Raw genomic sequence first — 19,021 nt, forward strand, 5'->3', positions numbered from 1 at the left:
TGTATTATCCACTTGGCTCAGAATTGTACCGTTTCATCATGGGCAAGTCTCTGGAGAGAAAGCATGAAATGTTCAGCTTGTTTAATCTCTTAGCAATTCAGAAAATGCTGTATATGCTGAAAATAAATGAGGCGGGCTGATCATCTGAGGTCAGGAGTTCAAGACCAGACTGGCTAACATGGCAAAACCCTGTCTCTATGAAAAATACAAAAATCAGTTGGATGTGATGGTGGGCACCTGTAGTCCCAGCTGTTGGGGGCTGAGGCAAGAGAATTGCTTGAACCTGGGAGGTGGAGGTTGCAGTGAGCGGAGATTGTGCCACTGCACTCCACCCTGGCGACAGAGCAAGACTCCATCTCAAAAATAAATAAATAAAATAAAATAAAATAAAATAAATAAATGACTATGAACTCTCATTTTTCTCTTGTAATACCTAGAGATAAATGCTTTAGAATAATTTAAGAATTATACCTAATTTCTAAAAATATAAGTTACAGAAATGATGACAAATATAATTTATCTTCCATGGAATATTTTTGGATAGAACAAAACATTTATGATGTTTAATCTATATTTGTGTGAAGAAGATTTGATTCAAGTGGAATTAGGAATACTTCAGGTGAATAGTATGTGGGAACATAGCATGTTTTATGTTTTCGTTTCCTTGGCTATTTTAAAAATATGGCTATGTTTAAATATGTTGCTACTGTGTAAGGCCTAGAAGTCCACTAGCCTCTGTATTTTGTTCCTTATGATATCAACTGTTCTCAATGCACTACATTTTGTTGAAAGAAACATGTATACATTCCTAGAATCTTTAACATTCCCAATGAAATGCCAAGACACATCTGTCAAATCTAATTTTACAGAAGTGGAATGTATTTGTCAATATATTATAATACTGCCAAAAATAACTTTAAAATTTTTTCTTCATTTTATTTATCATCATTTCTTGTGACTTATGAGAACAAATTTTTGATGTTAATAAGTCCCATTATGTAAGTTTAAAATCTAATATTATTTTAACATTGTACAGAGCAGGAAACTCTAAAGGCTGTTGTTCCTGAGGCTAGCCCCAGTTTCAGTCCACTTCACTTACAACCATCTCCTGTGTTAGTAAGCCCCAAATGTCCCCTGTTTTCCTCTCTGCCTTCATACTGGTTACTATTAATGCAAAAATGTTTCCAGTTTTTATGAATACTTGTGTGTGTCAGGTTTTAATGAAATGCTGAAGGACATTACTAATAGACCCCAAGAGATTCAGTATCTTCTTCCCCTGCCACACTTCCTGCCCAAGTGCTGATGGACTGTGGAAACAATGACTACCATGGAGCACTGTTTTAAGATGTAGTATGCCAAATTCCCAGACATCAACTTAAAATAAATTCTGCTCATGAAAAGTATGCAGGGCATGTTTCTGCTTAAAAAAGAAAAAAAGAAAGTTCTGGGAAAAAAATCTAAATTGAGTTCAGAAGATAGAGTACCATATAAAAGAGTGGCGAAGTTATAGGAAGTATTTATTTTTTATCTTTAATTAGGCATTTTTTTTCATATTGAAAAAGCTTATACATTTTGTTAGATGTAAATAAATACATAGATCATAAACAGAAATGTTTCAGAGATAGTTTATTGTTTGAGAGACAGTCAACAATAGTAATTAAATTAATAGTAATAAATAATGCTAACTCCTGGCACTTTACCATTGACAGGGTGTTTTCACCAGTATCTCACATGACCGTTATAGCAACTCACAGCTCATTTCTGTGAAAACTGAGGCACAGAATTGCATGAAGAAGGCTCCAAAGTGGATTTTGCTTTAATTCAGTACTTTTTCCACCTCATACCTTTTTCATGGTTGATTTATAATAGAGTTAATGTGCCTTTTAAAAGAACAGTGTCCATATCTTATTGGAAATAGTAAAGCTGTCAAAAGAGAGCAATTATGAATCTGTCATCCTCTTACTTCCATCTTAAAAGTTTAAACAATTGACTCTTTCCTTTCCTACTTACCATCCTTGTGTTTTCAGAATGCTATCACCAGTCAGTAGCAGTGTAAAATGATCAACTATTCTGAATGATTTGTACCCTTTCTTAGACTTCAGGAGTTGCTTTCTACTCAAACTAGTTCAATTGTGTTGACTCAACAAGCATTGCTAGGCATTAGATTTAACAGCACAATGTTTATTCTTTCTTTATCTTTTTATGTCTTTTTATTCACAATTAAAATTTGTGTAAGCTTTGTATAATTCCCATTTAAAGTTAATATTTTTCAACAAACGTAAGAACAGAAATATACCTAATTTTTACCAAACTTTTCTAATTATTTTAGCCGGTTATTCTGGCCCTAATCTTATAGAAGCACAGCTTGTTTTGATGCGCCTTTCTTTATTGTGCCTTGCAGATACTGCACTTCTTATAAATTGAAGGCTTGTGGCAACCCTGCATTGAGTGTCTGTTGTGCTGTTTTTCAACCAGCGTGTGGTCACTTTGTGTCTCTGACTCATATTTTGGTATTCTTGCAGTGTTTCAAACCTTTTTACTATTATGTCTGTTATGGTGAGCTATGATCAGTGATCTTTGATGTTACTATTGTAATTATTTTGGGGTGCCACAAACCACATCCATATAAGACAGAGAAGTTAATTGAGAAGTGTGTTTGTTCTGCCTGCTCCATTGACCCACCCTTCTCTGGTTTCTCTCCCTCTCTTTTGGCCTTCCTATTGTCTAAGACACAATATTGAAAATAAGCCAATTAATAACCCTATGATGACTTATAAGTGGTCAAGTGAAAAGAAGAGTCATGTATCTCTCACTTTAAATCAAAGGCTAGAAATGATGAAGCTTAATGATGAAGGCATATCAAAAGCTGACATAGGCCAGAAGCTAGGCCTGTTGTGCCAGTTTGAACACACAAATGATACACACAGTGAACACACAAATGATAAGAGAGTGAAACAGCTTTATTGCTTATATGGAGAAAGTTAGAGTAGTCTGATAGAAAATCAAACCAGCAGTAATATTCCCTTAAGCCAACGCCTAATCTAGAGCAAGGACCTACCTCTCCTTAATTTCTTGAGTTCTGTGAAGGCTGAGAGAAGTGAGGAAGCTGCAGAGGAGTACTTTGAAGCTAGCAGAAGTTGGTTTATGAGGTTTAATGAAAGAAGCCATCTGTATAACATAAAAGTGCAAGGTAAAGCACAAGTGTTAATGTAGAAGCTGCAGCAAATTATCAAGAAGGTCTAGCTAAGACACTTGATGAAGGTTTGGGCGCGGTGGTGCACGCCTATAATCCTAGCACTTTGGGAGGCCGAGGCGGGCAGATCACAAAGTCAAGAGATTGAGACCATCCTGGCCAACATGGTGAAACCCCGTCTCTACTAAAAAACAAATACAAAAATTAGATGGGCATGTTGACACGCGCCCTATAGTCCCAGCTACTCAGGAGGCTGAGGCAGGAGATTCGATTGAACCCAGGAGGCAGAGGTTGCAATGAGCCGAGATTGCACCACTGCACTCCAGCCTGGTGACAGAGCAAGACTCCATCCCACACACACACACAAAAAAGATACTTGATGAAGGTGGCTATACTCAACAACAGATTTTCAGTGTAGTTGAAACAGTGTTATATTGGAGGAAGATGCCGTCTACGTCTTTCATAGCTGGAGACAAGTCAATGCCTGGCATCCAAGCTTCACAGGACAGGCTGACTGTCTTCTGAGGAGCTCATGTTCACATTGCTGTACAGCCAGTCTTCAGAATCTTTTCATTTTATTAAACTGAAATTCTATACCCAATAAACAACTCCCCATTTTCTTCTTCCTCTTGCCTCTGGCAACCGCCATTCTACTTCTTTCTCTATAAATTTGACTGCTTTAGGTACCTCATATAAATGGAATCATACAGTATTTGTCTTTCTCTGACTAGCTTATTTCATTTAGTATAATGTCTTCAAGGTTCATTCATATTGTAGCATGTTTCAGAATTTTCCTTTTGTTTTTCCACTGTATGCCTTTAAAAAAAATTCTACAAACCTACCATTATTATTCCTTTTGTTTTGTAAATTATTTTTCCTGCCTAGCAATGTGTTGTACACTTCTCATGTCAATATTTATGTCATTATGTATAAATCATTTTCATTATAGCATCCCCATTTTACAGATGGGGAAACTGAGGCTTGGTAGTGAATAACTTTTAGTTTATAAGTAGCAGTGGCAGGAACTAAGTCCAGGCATGCTTGATTCTAGAGTTAGAGTGTAGTGCAGTTTGGGTAGGTCAAGGGTGTGATTATTGTGGAAATGTGAAGCAGTTTTCTTGAAGACTAATGTCTGTAGTAGTTTATAGACCTTACTTAAATGCTTTTGTGGTAGAGAAGCTCCACAACTTGAAGCCTGTGGTTGCAACAGGCACAAATGTCTGTCTCCAGAAACATTTTCCAAGTAATACACTTCACTATATTTTCTCTTACAATCACGTATATCTGTGTTAAAACTGTAAGAATCTGTGTTAAAATGGTAAGAATGTACCAGTTGTCTTGATTAGAAATATATTTTCAATAGCATTTCAAAAAACCAGAGACAAATGAGCGGAGAGGAAATTATCTGCCTCTTATCTGAAGGCTAATGACAAAAGAAAAAAATGTCATCCATGTGGACTTTAATAGAAATATGCCAAAACCATTAATGAGGTAGGTTAGGTATCATGATCAGCATAGCTCATTACAGAATTGTTGTATTTTAGAGCTAGAAAAAAAAACAACAACACAGAAATGATTTCAACTTCTTCATTTCATAAATGAAGTGATACTGTTGTGAAATGTCTAACCAAATTAATTAACTGTGCAATTAGGGTTGTAGTCTGTTTCTTGTTTCTCAATAATTCCCTTTCAGCTATTGGTGAACAGGGTCAGATTTTCTAATACAAACTAGCTATTACTTTTATTCTACACTATGAGTATGTTTTATAGAAAGTCTTCCTGTCTTATACTATAATTGAGGAGACTTGGAAATCTTAGCCCATGATTTTCATTGTTATATAATCTGCAAGGCTAGAGATGTATGTGGATTGGAGGTATGTGTTTTTCTTGTCTATGAAAGTAGTTGATGATTTCTCAGAGGTTAACCGAACATTTATCACCAATTCTAATGTGATAGGGAATGAGGTATTATAGTATCATTAGAAATGAAGGAAATTGGGATGAAAGCTTTCTTGAATTTCTTTTTTTTTTTTTTAAATTTATTTTTTAAATTTTAAGACGGGGTTTCACCATGTTGGTCAGGCTGGTCTTGAACTCCCAACCTCAGGTGATCCGCCTGCCTTGGCCTCCAAAGTGCTTGGATTACAGGCATGAGCCACCATGTCCGGCCAGTTTTCTTGAATTTCTAACCCTGATGCAATCAGGCAGTTGTTGATGGATTCCATTATCTTTGTGAGTCTTGTCAATGGCAGAAACCTAACTGAAGATTAGCGCTCTCGTAGAGAAGGGTCAAATCAACTACAATATAGTAAATATTGTTGAACAGGAGTTGTCAAACTGTAGCCCATGGGCTGCCTGTTTTTGTGTGACTTACAATGTTTTCTTCTAACGTTTTTAAACAATGTTTTAACATTTTTAAATCACTAAAAAAATTTCAAAAGAATAGTACTTCATGATATGTGAAAATTATAAGAAACTTAATTTCAAAGTTTATAAATAAAGTTTTATTGGAACACGGCTACACTAATTTGTTTATGTATTATGGCTACTTTTGTACTAAAATAGTAGAGTAGTTGTGACAGAGACCAGATGGTCCCACAAAATCTAAACTGTTTACTATTTGGTCCTTTATAGAAAGAATTTGCCAACTCCTACAGGAAAACATTGAGAATGTTTTGGAGTACCATGGAAATTTGTGATCTTTGCTTACCTAGAACTGCAGCTGTAGACTACTATATTCCTTAAAGAATTTCTCTACTGTTTTGTTTTTCTTTTTTTGCCTCTGGGACAACCCACACTAGTCCATTCATGACTATTTTTTATGACTTTCTTTGCTGATTTTCCAGTGGTTCCTTTTGCCAATCATGTGAATAGGCCAAAACCACACAGGAAGGCCTGTGGTTTGCCTAAAGAAGCTTTTCTAGAGGGATATGTCTGGCTTGGGTACCTCCCCATTTGTTGTACAAACCTATAGTTTGATTCTGATCATTACACTAGAGCTTTGATTCAAATGTATATAAAATGACCATCACTGTCAGAGTGTAAAATGAATAAGCATATTTATGGTTGGATCCATATTTATAGGAAGAAAATCTTAATCCTTATTTTTATCAGGCATTTTAGTAACTTTAGTAATGTTTCTCATGACTCCTAGTTATAAATCAAGATTAATTAATATATATTTTTATTGGTTAACCTTAAACACATAAACCCAGTGTCCTTTTTTATAGTCATCTTTTGATAGAGTTAAACATCAGTGATTGGGAGACCACATAACATCTCTTGTAAAAGTTATTTACCCTCTTTTCCCAGCTGTGGTTACTTGATTTTAGTTCTGTTGAGGCCCCTGTAAGAAGGGAGTGGCCCTACAGCCATATAAGAGATGTGTGCTTTGCAGCCGCTGAGAACTGGGGATCCTGCCATAATTGCCACCATCCTTTTAAAGCATAACAACAAGCAGGTGTTGTGTATCCAGAAAGAACCCTTATCTGAAAGTTTGGAGTTTGGTCAAGCAGATCTTCTATTATGTTTTACTCATACCTTCATTATGCTTTTGTGCCCACTGAGGATGATTGTTACCTGTGAAAGTAGTTGATGATTCCTCAGAACCATTGCCTTGGTTCTAGGTAGCTAGTAACTAGTTTGGTTAGTGCCATGGAGAATGTGGAGCACTGGTCTGGGTCATGATAGTGAGTTGAGTAGCTGGATTGCCTCCTCATTTCACAGGGTGGTTCTTTTATCTGATTAGTGCCAGATGCTTATGTGTCTTAGCTTACATAAGTTTTGAGGTCTTGAGAGTAGAGCCCACTAGTGGGAGGAACTGGGCATACTCTTTAGGAATCTTCTGCATCTAGAGAATCCTTTTACAATAGAGTCTTCTCACATTTTGAGACAGGCCATGAGGCAGACCTGGGGCTCAGTAAGCAAAGCCAACGAGAATGGCAGCATGAAACAGAGAGGCTGAAGCAGATGCAGGCTAGAGTGGGTGGTAAGAAGCCTGGGGGAGCAGCAAGATGAGATATCTTAGATACTGTTTGTTCTGACTTAGTAATAAGGGGAAGTTGGGATGGGACATAACCTTAAGGCATTTTGACTTAGCTTTGACATGTTGATGACAATTGAGACGGGAGGGAAAATCCCCTATTTTCACGTCTGAAATGCAGAAAAATAGAGTGAACATTTATAATCCAACCCTGGAGTTTGAAAACATATATAGTAACCAAGTGAGTTATTGTATAAGTTGGAAATGTGATGTAAGATATTATGATAAAGTTGTGATTTTCTGTTTTAAGAGGGAAGAGTGAAGTGGGAGCCATGCTTGTTCTCCTCTGAGGAGGGTAGAGGACTGTGGACTCACGTGGCAGGAACTATATCAGGGACAGGGAGGAAAGCCATGAAAGAGAAAGAGAGGAGAGCTATGTCTCAGCACCTGAGCAGTTATCTATGGAAAGCTTCATACTCTGTTTCCAGCTATCTCAATCAGGTCCTGGAAGAAGGGACTCCCTCAGAAGCTTTATTGCTGGCACCCAGGCTGCATTGTCCTAAGAGGTGTGACCCACCAGGCCATGAATCATCAACCCTGTAGTAGGCAGGTCCTCCAACAGTTTGAGTATGGTGTGTGTACATATGTGTGTGTGTGTGTGTGTGTGTGTGTGTGTGTGTGTGTGTGTATTTGTCTAATTACCACCAGGCTGAGTTATTGGGGGTCTGTCTAGAAAGGAACAGTGTCCCTGTAAACAGGAGGAGGCTCCCCAGAACATCAGCATCCAACATAAACACACTGGATTAGGACAATACACCCTGGCTCCTTTGAGGAGGGGCTGTTCCTAAAACCCTGGCAGGACAGAAGAGGGGATGGTGGGGGCCAGAAAAGGAGTAGGTATCAGCAGGAGTTACTTTTGAGTTTTCTCATCTGACTGTAATTGATATAAAGTGGAATCTTAGATTATTAAAATTAGACTAGATCTTAAGGATTATCTAGTTCGGCCTCCTCATTTTACCAGTGAGGGAACAGATACGTACAGGGGTTCTAGGATTTATCTTAGATTAGAGAGGTAATAATTAGTACTGTTGGCTAGACTCCAGGTCTCTTGATTCAATAATGATTCTTTCTCCAACTTGGATCATGAAGGGTTAAATTGTAGCAGGACTCTGGTATGGGATTCAGGGGTGCAGAGTGAAGTAAGTATAACACACTCTTGCCTCAGGAAGTTGTAGTTAGGATAGTGTTCCCTAGAACAGGTGACCCAAGAAGAACTTTTGACTTAGGTGAATGTTCCACGTTTTGTAAAGAACCAGGATGTGATTGTTTCAGGAGGGGGTGTCTAGGCATAAGAGCAAGTCTCTCTTGCTGAGAATGAGATGGAAATAGAGACAATTCCTTAGGAGGCAGGTGGAGGGATCTAGTTGAAGGCTTTCCTGTTGAGCTTTGAAGTTGCAGTCAGTGTTTATAGGGTCCAGACAAGTAGTATCTACTGTGACATTTGGAGAACTGAAAAGTAGAGTGGGACTTAATGGTTACTGAGTGTGCCTTGGGTAGGACAGGTCCTTTTATGGTTGTAGCTTTGTGCACTTGACTAGTTATTTCTGCTTCACTGAGGAATACAACTCTCATCTTAAGCTATCACGATGACTAAACATCATCCCTTTCATACCACTTCTCTGTTTAATTTTTTCATACATGGGAATTGAACATAGAATATAAAAACAATTTTTATAAACTCAAAACTGAAATATTTGGCCCACTGTAGATTTGGTTTTAATGGAAAGAATGAACCTAGTTTTTCAAATGATTTTTTTTTTTTTTTTGGCTTCTATTATGATCACCTACTCTACACGGGCAGTATTGCTAACTGGTTAAGCACAAGGATTCTGAGCTAGCAGCTACTCCTGTTGAATTCTGGCTCTGCTAATTATAATCTGTGACCTTTGATAAGTTATTTATCCTTCATGCCTCAGTTCCTCATCTATAAAATGGGGATAAGACCTCCTAGGGTCATTTTAAGGGATAAATAAGTTAATACATGAATTAGAACAATGCCTGGTACACATAAAGTGCTATCTACATATTAGCTATTATTACATTCCAAGCATTCATCTAGGCCTTTTGTCACATTTATAAGTAAACCGAGGCCCAGAGAGATTTAAAAACTTGCTTATCAGCTATCTAATAAGTGATCTAATAAGTGGCTAAGGTGGGAGCTGAATCTTCTCTGACTAAACCTGGCTTTTCTGTCTGTTAAGCCTGGCTCTTAACACCTCTGCTGGATTTCTTAGGTATGGCAAATCACTTAACTGTAAGTAGGTTGTAGGTTTTATATCTATCTACTCATCTGTCCATTGATCTTTTACTTTCTGATGTAGATATTTCATTATATTTTCATTCTGCTAATAAAATGCATTTTCTTAATATATCTGTCTCTTAAGAATTATAAAACATATAGCATAAAAATAAGCCTTAAAATAGTGCTACTCAAATAATTAGTTAAGAACTTCAAAAATCCATGCTAACTGCTAAATTGTGAAAAGCATAAAATGTTATTTTGTGTGATATTTGTTAATGGCAATCAGTGTTTCCACACACTTGTTAAGTTTTGTGTAAATTTAGGTAGTTATTATCAGGCATTTTGAGCTTACTATTTTAAAACAGTCATGACATTAATGTTCTAACTATTTGCACATCTTAATTACCAGGAAGAAATTATATCAAAATGTTACAGCTTGTGGAAAGCTTCCCAACCTGTACCCTAGGTTAAGATAAAGAGAATTAAGGCCCAAGAAATGTGATAGGCTCACTTAGCAACAATGACAGGTAAGGTTGTTGAGAATTAACAGCTTTTAACTGTAGCAGGTTGGTAGTATAATGGGCTTTGCTTACGGTAACCAAGCATCAATTAGACGACTAACTTTTTATTTATTTTATAATATTATTGGAAATGGCTGGGCAAGGCGGCTCACACCTGTAATCCCGACACTTTGAGAGGTTGAGGAGGGCGGATGACCTGAGGTTAGGAGGTTGAGATCAGTCTAGCCAGTATGCGAAACTCCGTCTCTACTAAAAATACAAAAATTAGGCGGGTGTGGTGGTGCATGCCTGTAGTCCCAACTACTCTATTTGGGAGGCTGTGGCAGGAGAATTGCCTGAACTCGGGAGCTGGAGGTTGCAGTGGGCCAAGATCACACCACTGCACTCCAGCATGGGCGACAGAGCAAGACTCCGTCTCAAAAATAAATAAATAAAATTATTGGAGAGATCTGTTAAGTGATAATAGTAATTCTACAATTTGTAGAACTTGTTTTATACACTTTTAATGTTGTATTGAAAATTCAAAATCACATTTTATAGCATTGTCAACTTTATAATTTCTTAGGGAGAAACCTGTTCAATGGAAAGGAAAGTAGCAAAAGCAAGACAAAACACCTCACTACTCCAGCAAAACCATTCTAAACAGCCAGTACCTCATCTTCTTCAAAGTGGTTGCAATTTGGTGGTGGTAGAGGGTAGGGGTTGGTATTTGACTTTAAATTGGAAATTGCCCAATCATTCAGGTGGCTTTAAAAAAGGATAAAAAATGTAAAAATTTATTTATTTATGTCTTCTGGCAAGGTAAAGAATTGTATCAAGATGAAGTAGCTATTGTTAAAGTTTATTTAATGTGTTAGCAAGGATATATTCAAGATTGAAACAATTGGCAATGATGGAGGAAAAGATGGCTCAGGGTATGTGGCAATGTGACATTAAAGATTACATCAGGCAGAGTGTGTCTCAGTAATGACCATATGTCCTTACCAGCTGATGTCTATTTTAGGACTTGGATAAATGAGTTGGAGGTCTTAGATATGCTTTAAAGGATTGTTCTTGCATCACCTTTATTAGGTTTGTTTTCGAATTAGTCAAATGTATTTCAAATGGGCAAATTGATAAAATGTGCATATGTACTATCAAATGAATGAATATAATGACAAAATTGTGACTAAAAATTTGGATGCTGACCCCTTTCAGGTTATGTGGCTTCATATCATTGAGAACTAGGAAGAAATATGGATATTTTGTGTCCTTTTAATTTACAGGAATAAAATAATTTATTTTTTCTCTATTTAGAGTTTTCATCTAAAACCAAAATTTAGTTTTAACCTGATAGTTAATACAGGAATGAAATGGGAGTAAAAGTTATTTTCCAAGAGACATTTTTAAGGACTAATTTAAAGGAACAGGCAAAGGAGAGCAGAAGCCCCAGCCGTTGCTGCTTGAGAGAGATAAGCAGAAGTGTGGGTGCGCTTAATGTCACATGGCAGGAGGCTTCCCCAGAATGGTTCGTCAGTCGAACCGTTTCATTTTCTAGCTGATAGAGTTGTACTTGGGAAATATTCAGTTTCCTGCTTACTGCTTCATTATGGATTATACAGGTAAAAGTAAACATTAAATATTTTCCAGTTATATAGAATTACTTTAAAAATGTTTTGAATTTATATTTTTAAAATTATATTGATTGTGTGAGTACTTTAAAAAATATGTATTAGTTTATTTCTGAGTATTGTATGAATTTGTTTTATGCAAATTGTGATTAATTTAGGATAAGCACTTCAGGGAATTTCTGAGGCACACCTTTGTTGTTCCTTCTATTTCAGTTGGATCATACTTAAACAGACTTAAACTGCAACCCATAATTAATACACATTTCTCCCGTCTTAGGCCAGAGGATTTAAAGTACAAACATTTGAGTTCAGATTATTCCACACAGTGAACGAAATACATACAACAGTGTACAAAGAGTTTCTGGTATTGTGGTCATGGTTTTGTGCTTGGGTATGGGCTCTGTCTTTTAGATGGTGTTAATGTAGTGAGGTGAATTGGAGAATTTGTTTTTATCCTAAATTTTCCGAGTATAAATGTGTGCAGATTTTTCTGATGGATCGCTAACCTTTTCCTTTTTTAAATTGCATAGCCTTATTCTCAATTTCTAGTTTCTCTGAATGGTAAATTGGTACATGTTTAGAAATAAGGGTAGATTAACCATGGGTGGGTGGTTGCTTGATGAGTAAGTGGATGCTTCCCTTACATCTGGTAGGGTAAAGGTGTGGGTGGGAGGTGAAGCAGTGATCAGGTAAGGACATGAGTCTTTGCCCAAAATTTGTGCAACCAATTCAAAATTATATTACCCTAAATTTGAACTTTTGGGTAATGGCGACATCGTTTGCCAACAGATTACTTTTAAACTAAAGAACAAAGAATTGGAAGTTTTTTTTTTTCCTAGGGCAGAGACCCACTTTTCATACCTAGTGTAATAAAAATTCCAGTGTGCATCCAGATTGAACTCTACTTACATAGTATCTATAAATTAAACATGTAGGTGGATCTTTGGCAAGACAGTTAATTATAGTGTGCAAATAAAAGTTTTGTGAAATTGATCATTTAAAACGTAGCTTTTAGGAGCTTGCTATTTAAAGGACTTCTGTGGTAGATACTTTTTAAAGATATAACATTTTAAAGCAATCAATTGCCCCCAAAAGATTTGTTTTATAATGCTTTAGTTTCCTATTTGAGATTTCTTTAAAGCAAGTATACCTGTTATCTGTGTCTTGTATGTGCATTTTGAGTTTCTTTGCCTTGTAAGATTAGCATGCCAGAATTTTTGGTCCAGGGCTCTGAAATAAAATGCTCCTACCTTTTTAGAAGGTTCGCTTTATGTGTGGTACTACAGTGATGCAGGAAGGAACACATTGTAGCCATATGCAAAGAAATCAAATTCGTAAAATCCTACCGTAGAGCATTACTATGAGTATGCTTTTAGTTATAAATTTATACCTCCTCCCACAAAAAACACCATCCTTGATGAATTCTTTCATTTCTCTATAGTTTGTATATTGCCATTAAAACATTTCTTTATTCTTAAGTAATACTTCATATATATATAGTTGGTATTTTAAGGCATACAGCTTTAACATTCTAAACAGACAGCAAGAGAATACTAAGAAATGAAGAACTTTAGTGTGAACAAAGGAGGTGACTTTAGGGAAATTCACAGATATGACACTTTAAAATTTAGTTGTGTGTACTGTAGAGAAAAAATATGGCTTAGGTTCTTACCACATTAATAAATACTTAAATTGTCTGACGTGGTGGGAGATTCTTTTGAATGTTGTTTTTCATAGTGATTTTTATAAACATTCATACATTTATTGCAAAGATAGTTATATTTAGTCCATTAAACTCTGAAGAGAACAACTCATGTTTTCAGTTCATGGCAGAGTGATATTTTTATTAGAAAAGAGAATTTATTTTGCCTTTAGCACAGTTTTGTACTAATGGCATCATCATAGCACTGAAGGGGGTATCTTTCAAAACTGATATTTGATGATTCATGAATAGATTTATTATTTCAAAAAATTTAAGGGACTCAAAACACTTCTATTCATTCTATTTGCATGAAATGCTCTTCCTTCCATGTGGTTTTTATGCTAACCAGGTGGTTTTTTCAAGTCTTGTTGAAATGTCACCTTTTTAGAGTGGCCTTTCCTGACAATTTACCTAAAACAACCTTCTCATTCAATTACTCCTTATCCTCTAATTCCTCTTTATCTTTGTTCATCACACATACTATCACTTGACATATCGTGTTTGTTTCTTTGTCTCACCCACTAGGATATAAGCTTCATAGGGGAGGGGCTTCGTTCATGGCTGATGCCTAGATTGTAGAACAGTAGGCTCCCAGAAAATAGTTGTTGAGCGAATGCATGATAGGGTTTCCTTTAAAAGTGACTGTTGATTGGCTTTAAGGTTTTTGCTATAATTGTCCTTTGTCAATAGCATTCTCATTTAATTATTATTTTGACCACTAAACTATTTTGAATGTTACCTTTCCTTTCATTGCTAACTTTATCTTGAAATTAACAGCACTGTCTTTACTGTGAAGGAAGGGCAAGGTTGCAGGCAGGGATATTCAGACAAAGTGGATAATCCAAAGATCACTTTGGTCTAGGATTATATTATATGACTTTTTTTTTTGGAGTGGGATAGTGAGGGATATCAGTTTTATTCATCCTTTATTTTCCTTCATTATGTTTTCTTTAGGCAACACATAAAACTTTGTGTTCCTTCTCTGAGCTTACTAGAGGACAGAACTGGAATGAGCTAAACTTTTGGAATCATTTTGGTCAAAGACGGGTCTTCAGCAATGTGGATCCAAACCTTCTAAAGTGTTTAGAAATGCCTCAGGCCTCCATGTAACAGAAATCTTCATCGGAGTCAGAAGGTGTGATTTGTGTCCAGTTCTTCTGGCAAGTGAGATGCCTAATGTTTTTAGCATACTGATCCTGTTACAGTTGTCTAAAACATAGACTTAAAAAATATCACAGCCTTTAACTCATAGAAGCCTGTGCCAAGAAGTAAATATAGGCCCTCAGAAAAATGCATTTTCATACACATATATACACTCTCCCATGTATGAGCCAACAAAAGGAGCAACATAAATGAGTTGGCAAAGCAGTTATTACATGTAGACCATGGCCTCTGAAAATATCTCTTATCCAGGGACCATTTTCTCATTCTCCTTTCCCTCTTGCCTTTCTGATGGCCACATCCATCCATTATTTGAGTGACTATTTATGAGACAGTACCTCATAGGCAATTTAAAATAGATCTATGTAAGACAATATTCTGGCTTTAAGCTTCCACCCTTTCGAACTATATTATCCTTTCCCACTTCCTACAGTTATATCTCAACATCATTATTGATGTTCTCCCTTGATTGTTGACCTATTTTTGAGGTATACTTTTTTATTCCTGCAATTTTCTGTGATTCTTTTTGTTGTTGTTGTTTTCTCTAGTGACCTTTCTCTTTTAAGAGGTTTCTTTCCCTTCACATTTTGAGTTGGCTTCTATTTTCCCTTCATTTCAGTTAAATCCTTATATATAATTTTGACAATTATTCCTTGTTCAAGAGGCATTATCATAGTGTGGTTAAGAGTATTGCTTTGGAACCAGAATCCCTGGGTTTGAAGCCCAGTATATCATTCACTACTTGTGTGACCTTGACAAAATATTCAACCATCTGTCAAATGTAGATGAAAGTGGTATCTACCTTGTAGGGTTTTTATGAAGATTAAATGAGTTAGTACATGTAAAGGACCCAGGATAGTGCCTGGCACATAGTAAACTCAGTAAATATTAGCTATTGTTATTCTTTCCTGCAACAGATGATTTGTTCTTTGTCTTATGTAGCATCATCAAATGTTCTTAATGGCTCAGCATTTTTAGTAAGCTAAAGATCAAGGCTGGGCATAGTGGCTCACACCTGTAATCCCAGGACTTTGGGAGGCTGAGGTGGGTAGATCATGAGACCAGCCTAGCCAGCATAGTGAAACCCCATCTCTAACTAAAAATACAAAAAATTAGCCAGGCATGCTGACAGGTCCCTGTAATTCCAGCTACTTGAGGAGGTTGAGGCAGGACAATCACTTGAACCTGGGAGGCAGAGGTTGCCATGAGCTGAGATTGTGCCACTGCACTCCAGCCTGGGCCAGTGCGAGAGACTCCACCTCAAAAAAAAAAAAAAAAAAACCTTTAATAAACTGGTACATTCATACAGTGGAATCTTATGCAGACATTAAAAGGATGAGGTAGATCCTACATATACTGACCAGAAAAAGTACTAATGATATTTTTAGGTGTTAAAGTAATATGTGGTTCCACATTCATAGCAGAATTTAATATTTAAAAACTGCATTGAGATCAAGACATGTCTTTATGAACATAAGAAATTAATTGGAAAAGGTATATACCTTGGCTGAATGGGTGGAGAGGAGACTTGAACTCTTGAACTTCCTACTATACATGATTTTTAAAAGTGTGGGATTGTGGGGTTACTTATATATGTATATATATTTACTTTTTGTGCATTTCAGTATTTTTCAACCATTAAAACAAGACTTTTTTTTTTTTTCCTGAGACTGAGTCTCACTCTGTCACCCAGGCTGGAGTGCAATGGCACAATCTTGGCTCACTGCAACCTCCACCTCCTGGGTTCAAGCAATTCTCCTGTCCTCAGCCTCCTGAGTAGCTGTAATTATAGGCACACGCCACCATGCCCAGCTAATTTTTGTATTTTTAGTTGGGACGGATTTCACCATGTTGGCCAGGCTGTTCTCAAACTCCTGCCATCATGATCCGCCAGTCTCAGCCTCCCAAATTGCTGGATGACAGGCATGAGCCACTGCATCCGGCCAAAACAAAACCTTTTTTTTTGGCTTGTGTTGGATAGCTAATGAAAGTTCATATACTTCTAGTACTTTTTCTTTAAAAACAGATTTATAAGAATATGGTAATGCAGGAAGACATTTTTTACTCCAGTGAGTCAAGAGATAAAATATTTTCTATTATTTCTTTGGGTAAAAAAGAAATGTGTTGTCACACGTGCTTATTCATACACAGGTATGCACAGGTGTGTGCACACAGCCTTAAAATGACTGAGTTGCTCCAGAAAATGACAGAAATTCATTAAAGGCACGATGAAGAAATAGAAATACATATATGTAAATATAGTCCTAGGGCAGCGTTTTTCACATTTGAATAATAGTTGCAAAATAACTAGTAATGCAATTGCCTGCATTTGAGTACTCACCATGTGCCGAGCAGTGTTCTAAGTACTCAAGACTACTATTTTACTGTTACATTTGTATATATTTATATGCCTAGAATATATGTATAATAGTATACATATTTTCACATACTTTGAGTGTACAGTTCTTGATCTGTCAATCTACCATAAGCTTAGTGAAAATGACAATGAACTCTTCTATAATTACTTTTAAAGGCAAATAGTTTTTCTCATTTCTGATATTCTTAATTCCCTTGAAAAGTTCTATATGCTGCATAAAACCAAGAAGGCTAATATGTATGATGCCTTTGTGGTTAATTGCTATAAAGCTAATATTTAAATTTCTTTGAGTTCTCTTTTGCTGTCTGGTATCATGGGATGAAGAGCTGCACAGGAGAGGAATATATACGTGGCTCTCGGTCTTGTGCATTTTGTGACAAAGGAATTCCCCTTTGAATCATGCTGCTCTCCTGGAGTCCCTGGAGCCTCTGGCTCAAGCGACGCAGTCGGTCTGTGCAGTGTCCCTGACGTCATCCAGCGTATGCATAAGCCCTGCTATTGTCTTACTGCTACAGCAGGGCTGGGGATTGCAGTATCCGCTGTTGCTGCTGCTCCCAGTCCTTCCCCTGCTGCTACCTAGTCCAGTCTCACTGCATCCCAGAAGAGCCACGTCGGCCTTCCTTTGCCTAGTGGATTTTCAAAAGCAGCTCTTCAGTTTTTGGTGCTGTTAAGAGACCTTGCATTTCCATCACACGGGAGAACACTGAAGCTCGTAAGAGGAGAATCTGGCAGCTGGACACAGCTTGGACTGCATTGTCTGGCTTCATGACCCCTGCTGTGTAGCCGGCTCATCTCTTCATTCTCACATGTACACTCTCCTCGCTTTTTCTTTCTTTTTTTTCCTCTCTTCTTCTAATTTTTAAAAAGCAGCCTCTGGAGCCAGCCATGTTTGGCACTGAATCTTCATGTAAGTAAATGGATCTCAGTTCTCTGCTATTTAGAAATCTGCTTGCTGTCATGGTTTCATTGGCTTAGAGTTCATATCACTTTGCCTTAGGTCATTAACAACCTTTGTAGTTTGGCTCTAATTACAAAGGAATTGGTTTCAGGGAAGGAACTCCCCTTAACTGGGTTATTCATCCTTAAGTCCAGGGATGTTAATGTGTCAAAACCAGGCCTCTAAGGGGGAGGTAGAAAGACCAGAATCCATACAGCCACCCTAGAATGTGTTAATTGATGGGATCAGGCCTGTCACTGATCTATTGTTGTAGGATCTGTAATGGTGAACCTTAAAATAGATACTGGGAGGATCTGAGATGATAGTGTTAGAAAGGAAAGAAAGGCTTACATTTTTCATCTAAGAAGATAAATAGGTATCATTGTATAGTCTTCTTCCATATTTTTACAAAACATAAAGACATTATATGTAGATGAAAAATGAATAAGAAATAGCTTTATTTTTGAGGATGAATTTTTTTTTCCACAATGGCTTCAATTTTGATATGCTGGCTAGCATCACAGTCCAGCAGGATCATATCTTTTTAAAAACTTATACAATGAAATTGCTCTGGTGCAGAGAAGGCCCTGCACAATGGGTTAGGCAGGACAGCAGTTGTAGACAGCCAAAATCGATATTTTAAAAACTATAAACAACCTATGTGAGGATTATTTAGTGTTGGATATAGAAATATAAAGTCAATGCAGTTATACAGGTTCTGCAGAATATTTTGTCATTGTCTATTAGCAAAGATGACAGTTAAGAATTTCTAAAAGAGAAAAGAATTTCTAAAGAGACTCTCAACATGCTGGCTAGATCATTAAATATTGGCAAGGCACTCTCTTTGCCAGGGAGAAGGGTTTAGGGCAGGAATTTAGGAAACTGATTTCTTATGAACTTGTAGTTTGACCTTTGTTTTCTGATCTCAGGTGATCAGTGTGACTTTGTGCATAGCTGATTATTGCAGAATAGTAGCATTTCAAGAGAGCTAAGAATTCTCAGTTCTTTTGTTTCTTGATTGGCTTTTTAAAAGGGTTAATTACTTATGTTTCACCGTAGAAGCTTCTCATCTCAGACTACCACATTGCCTAACCAAAGTCATAGAATAACAGTGAATGTAATGTCCCATTCAGCATGTGACAGTATTATTTTCTAATAATTTAGACATAATTTTAAAAATTCACTTAATGCTACATTTAGAATTATTTATTCCAAGAAATAGAAATAGATTACTAA

At 36.7% G+C, this 19,021-nt stretch overlaps 1 protein-coding gene across 14 annotated transcripts in view; it reads left to right on the forward strand.

Annotated features, from left to right (window-relative positions):
• The window catches only part of ST7 (suppression of tumorigenicity 7), a 300,125-nt gene that overhangs the window by 60,102 nt on the left and 221,002 nt on the right, over positions 1 to 19,021 (forward strand). For 3 of the 14 annotated variants that reach the window (XM_017535066.2, XM_017535073.2, XM_037740806.1), the window contains exon 1: positions 11,482 to 11,599. The exons of 6 other annotated variants lie outside the window; for them this stretch is intronic. In XM_017535066.2, the coding sequence (XP_017390555.1) occupies positions 11,587 to 11,599 (13 nt within the window). In that variant the 5' untranslated portion in view covers positions 11,482 to 11,586. Of the gene's footprint in view, positions 1 to 11,072; positions 11,600 to 17,027; positions 17,756 to 19,021 lie in introns of those variants that run through there. 5 more of the 14 variants (XM_017535072.2, XM_017535074.2, XM_037740805.1 and 2 more) reach the window with 4 other exon arrangements.

The sequence above is a fragment of the Cebus imitator genome, unplaced genomic scaffold, assembly GCF_001604975.1.
Source record: "Cebus imitator isolate Cc_AM_T3 unplaced genomic scaffold, Cebus_imitator-1.0 Scaffold90, whole genome shotgun sequence".
NCBI classification, from domain to species: Eukaryota; Metazoa; Chordata; class Mammalia; order Primates; family Cebidae; genus Cebus; species Cebus imitator.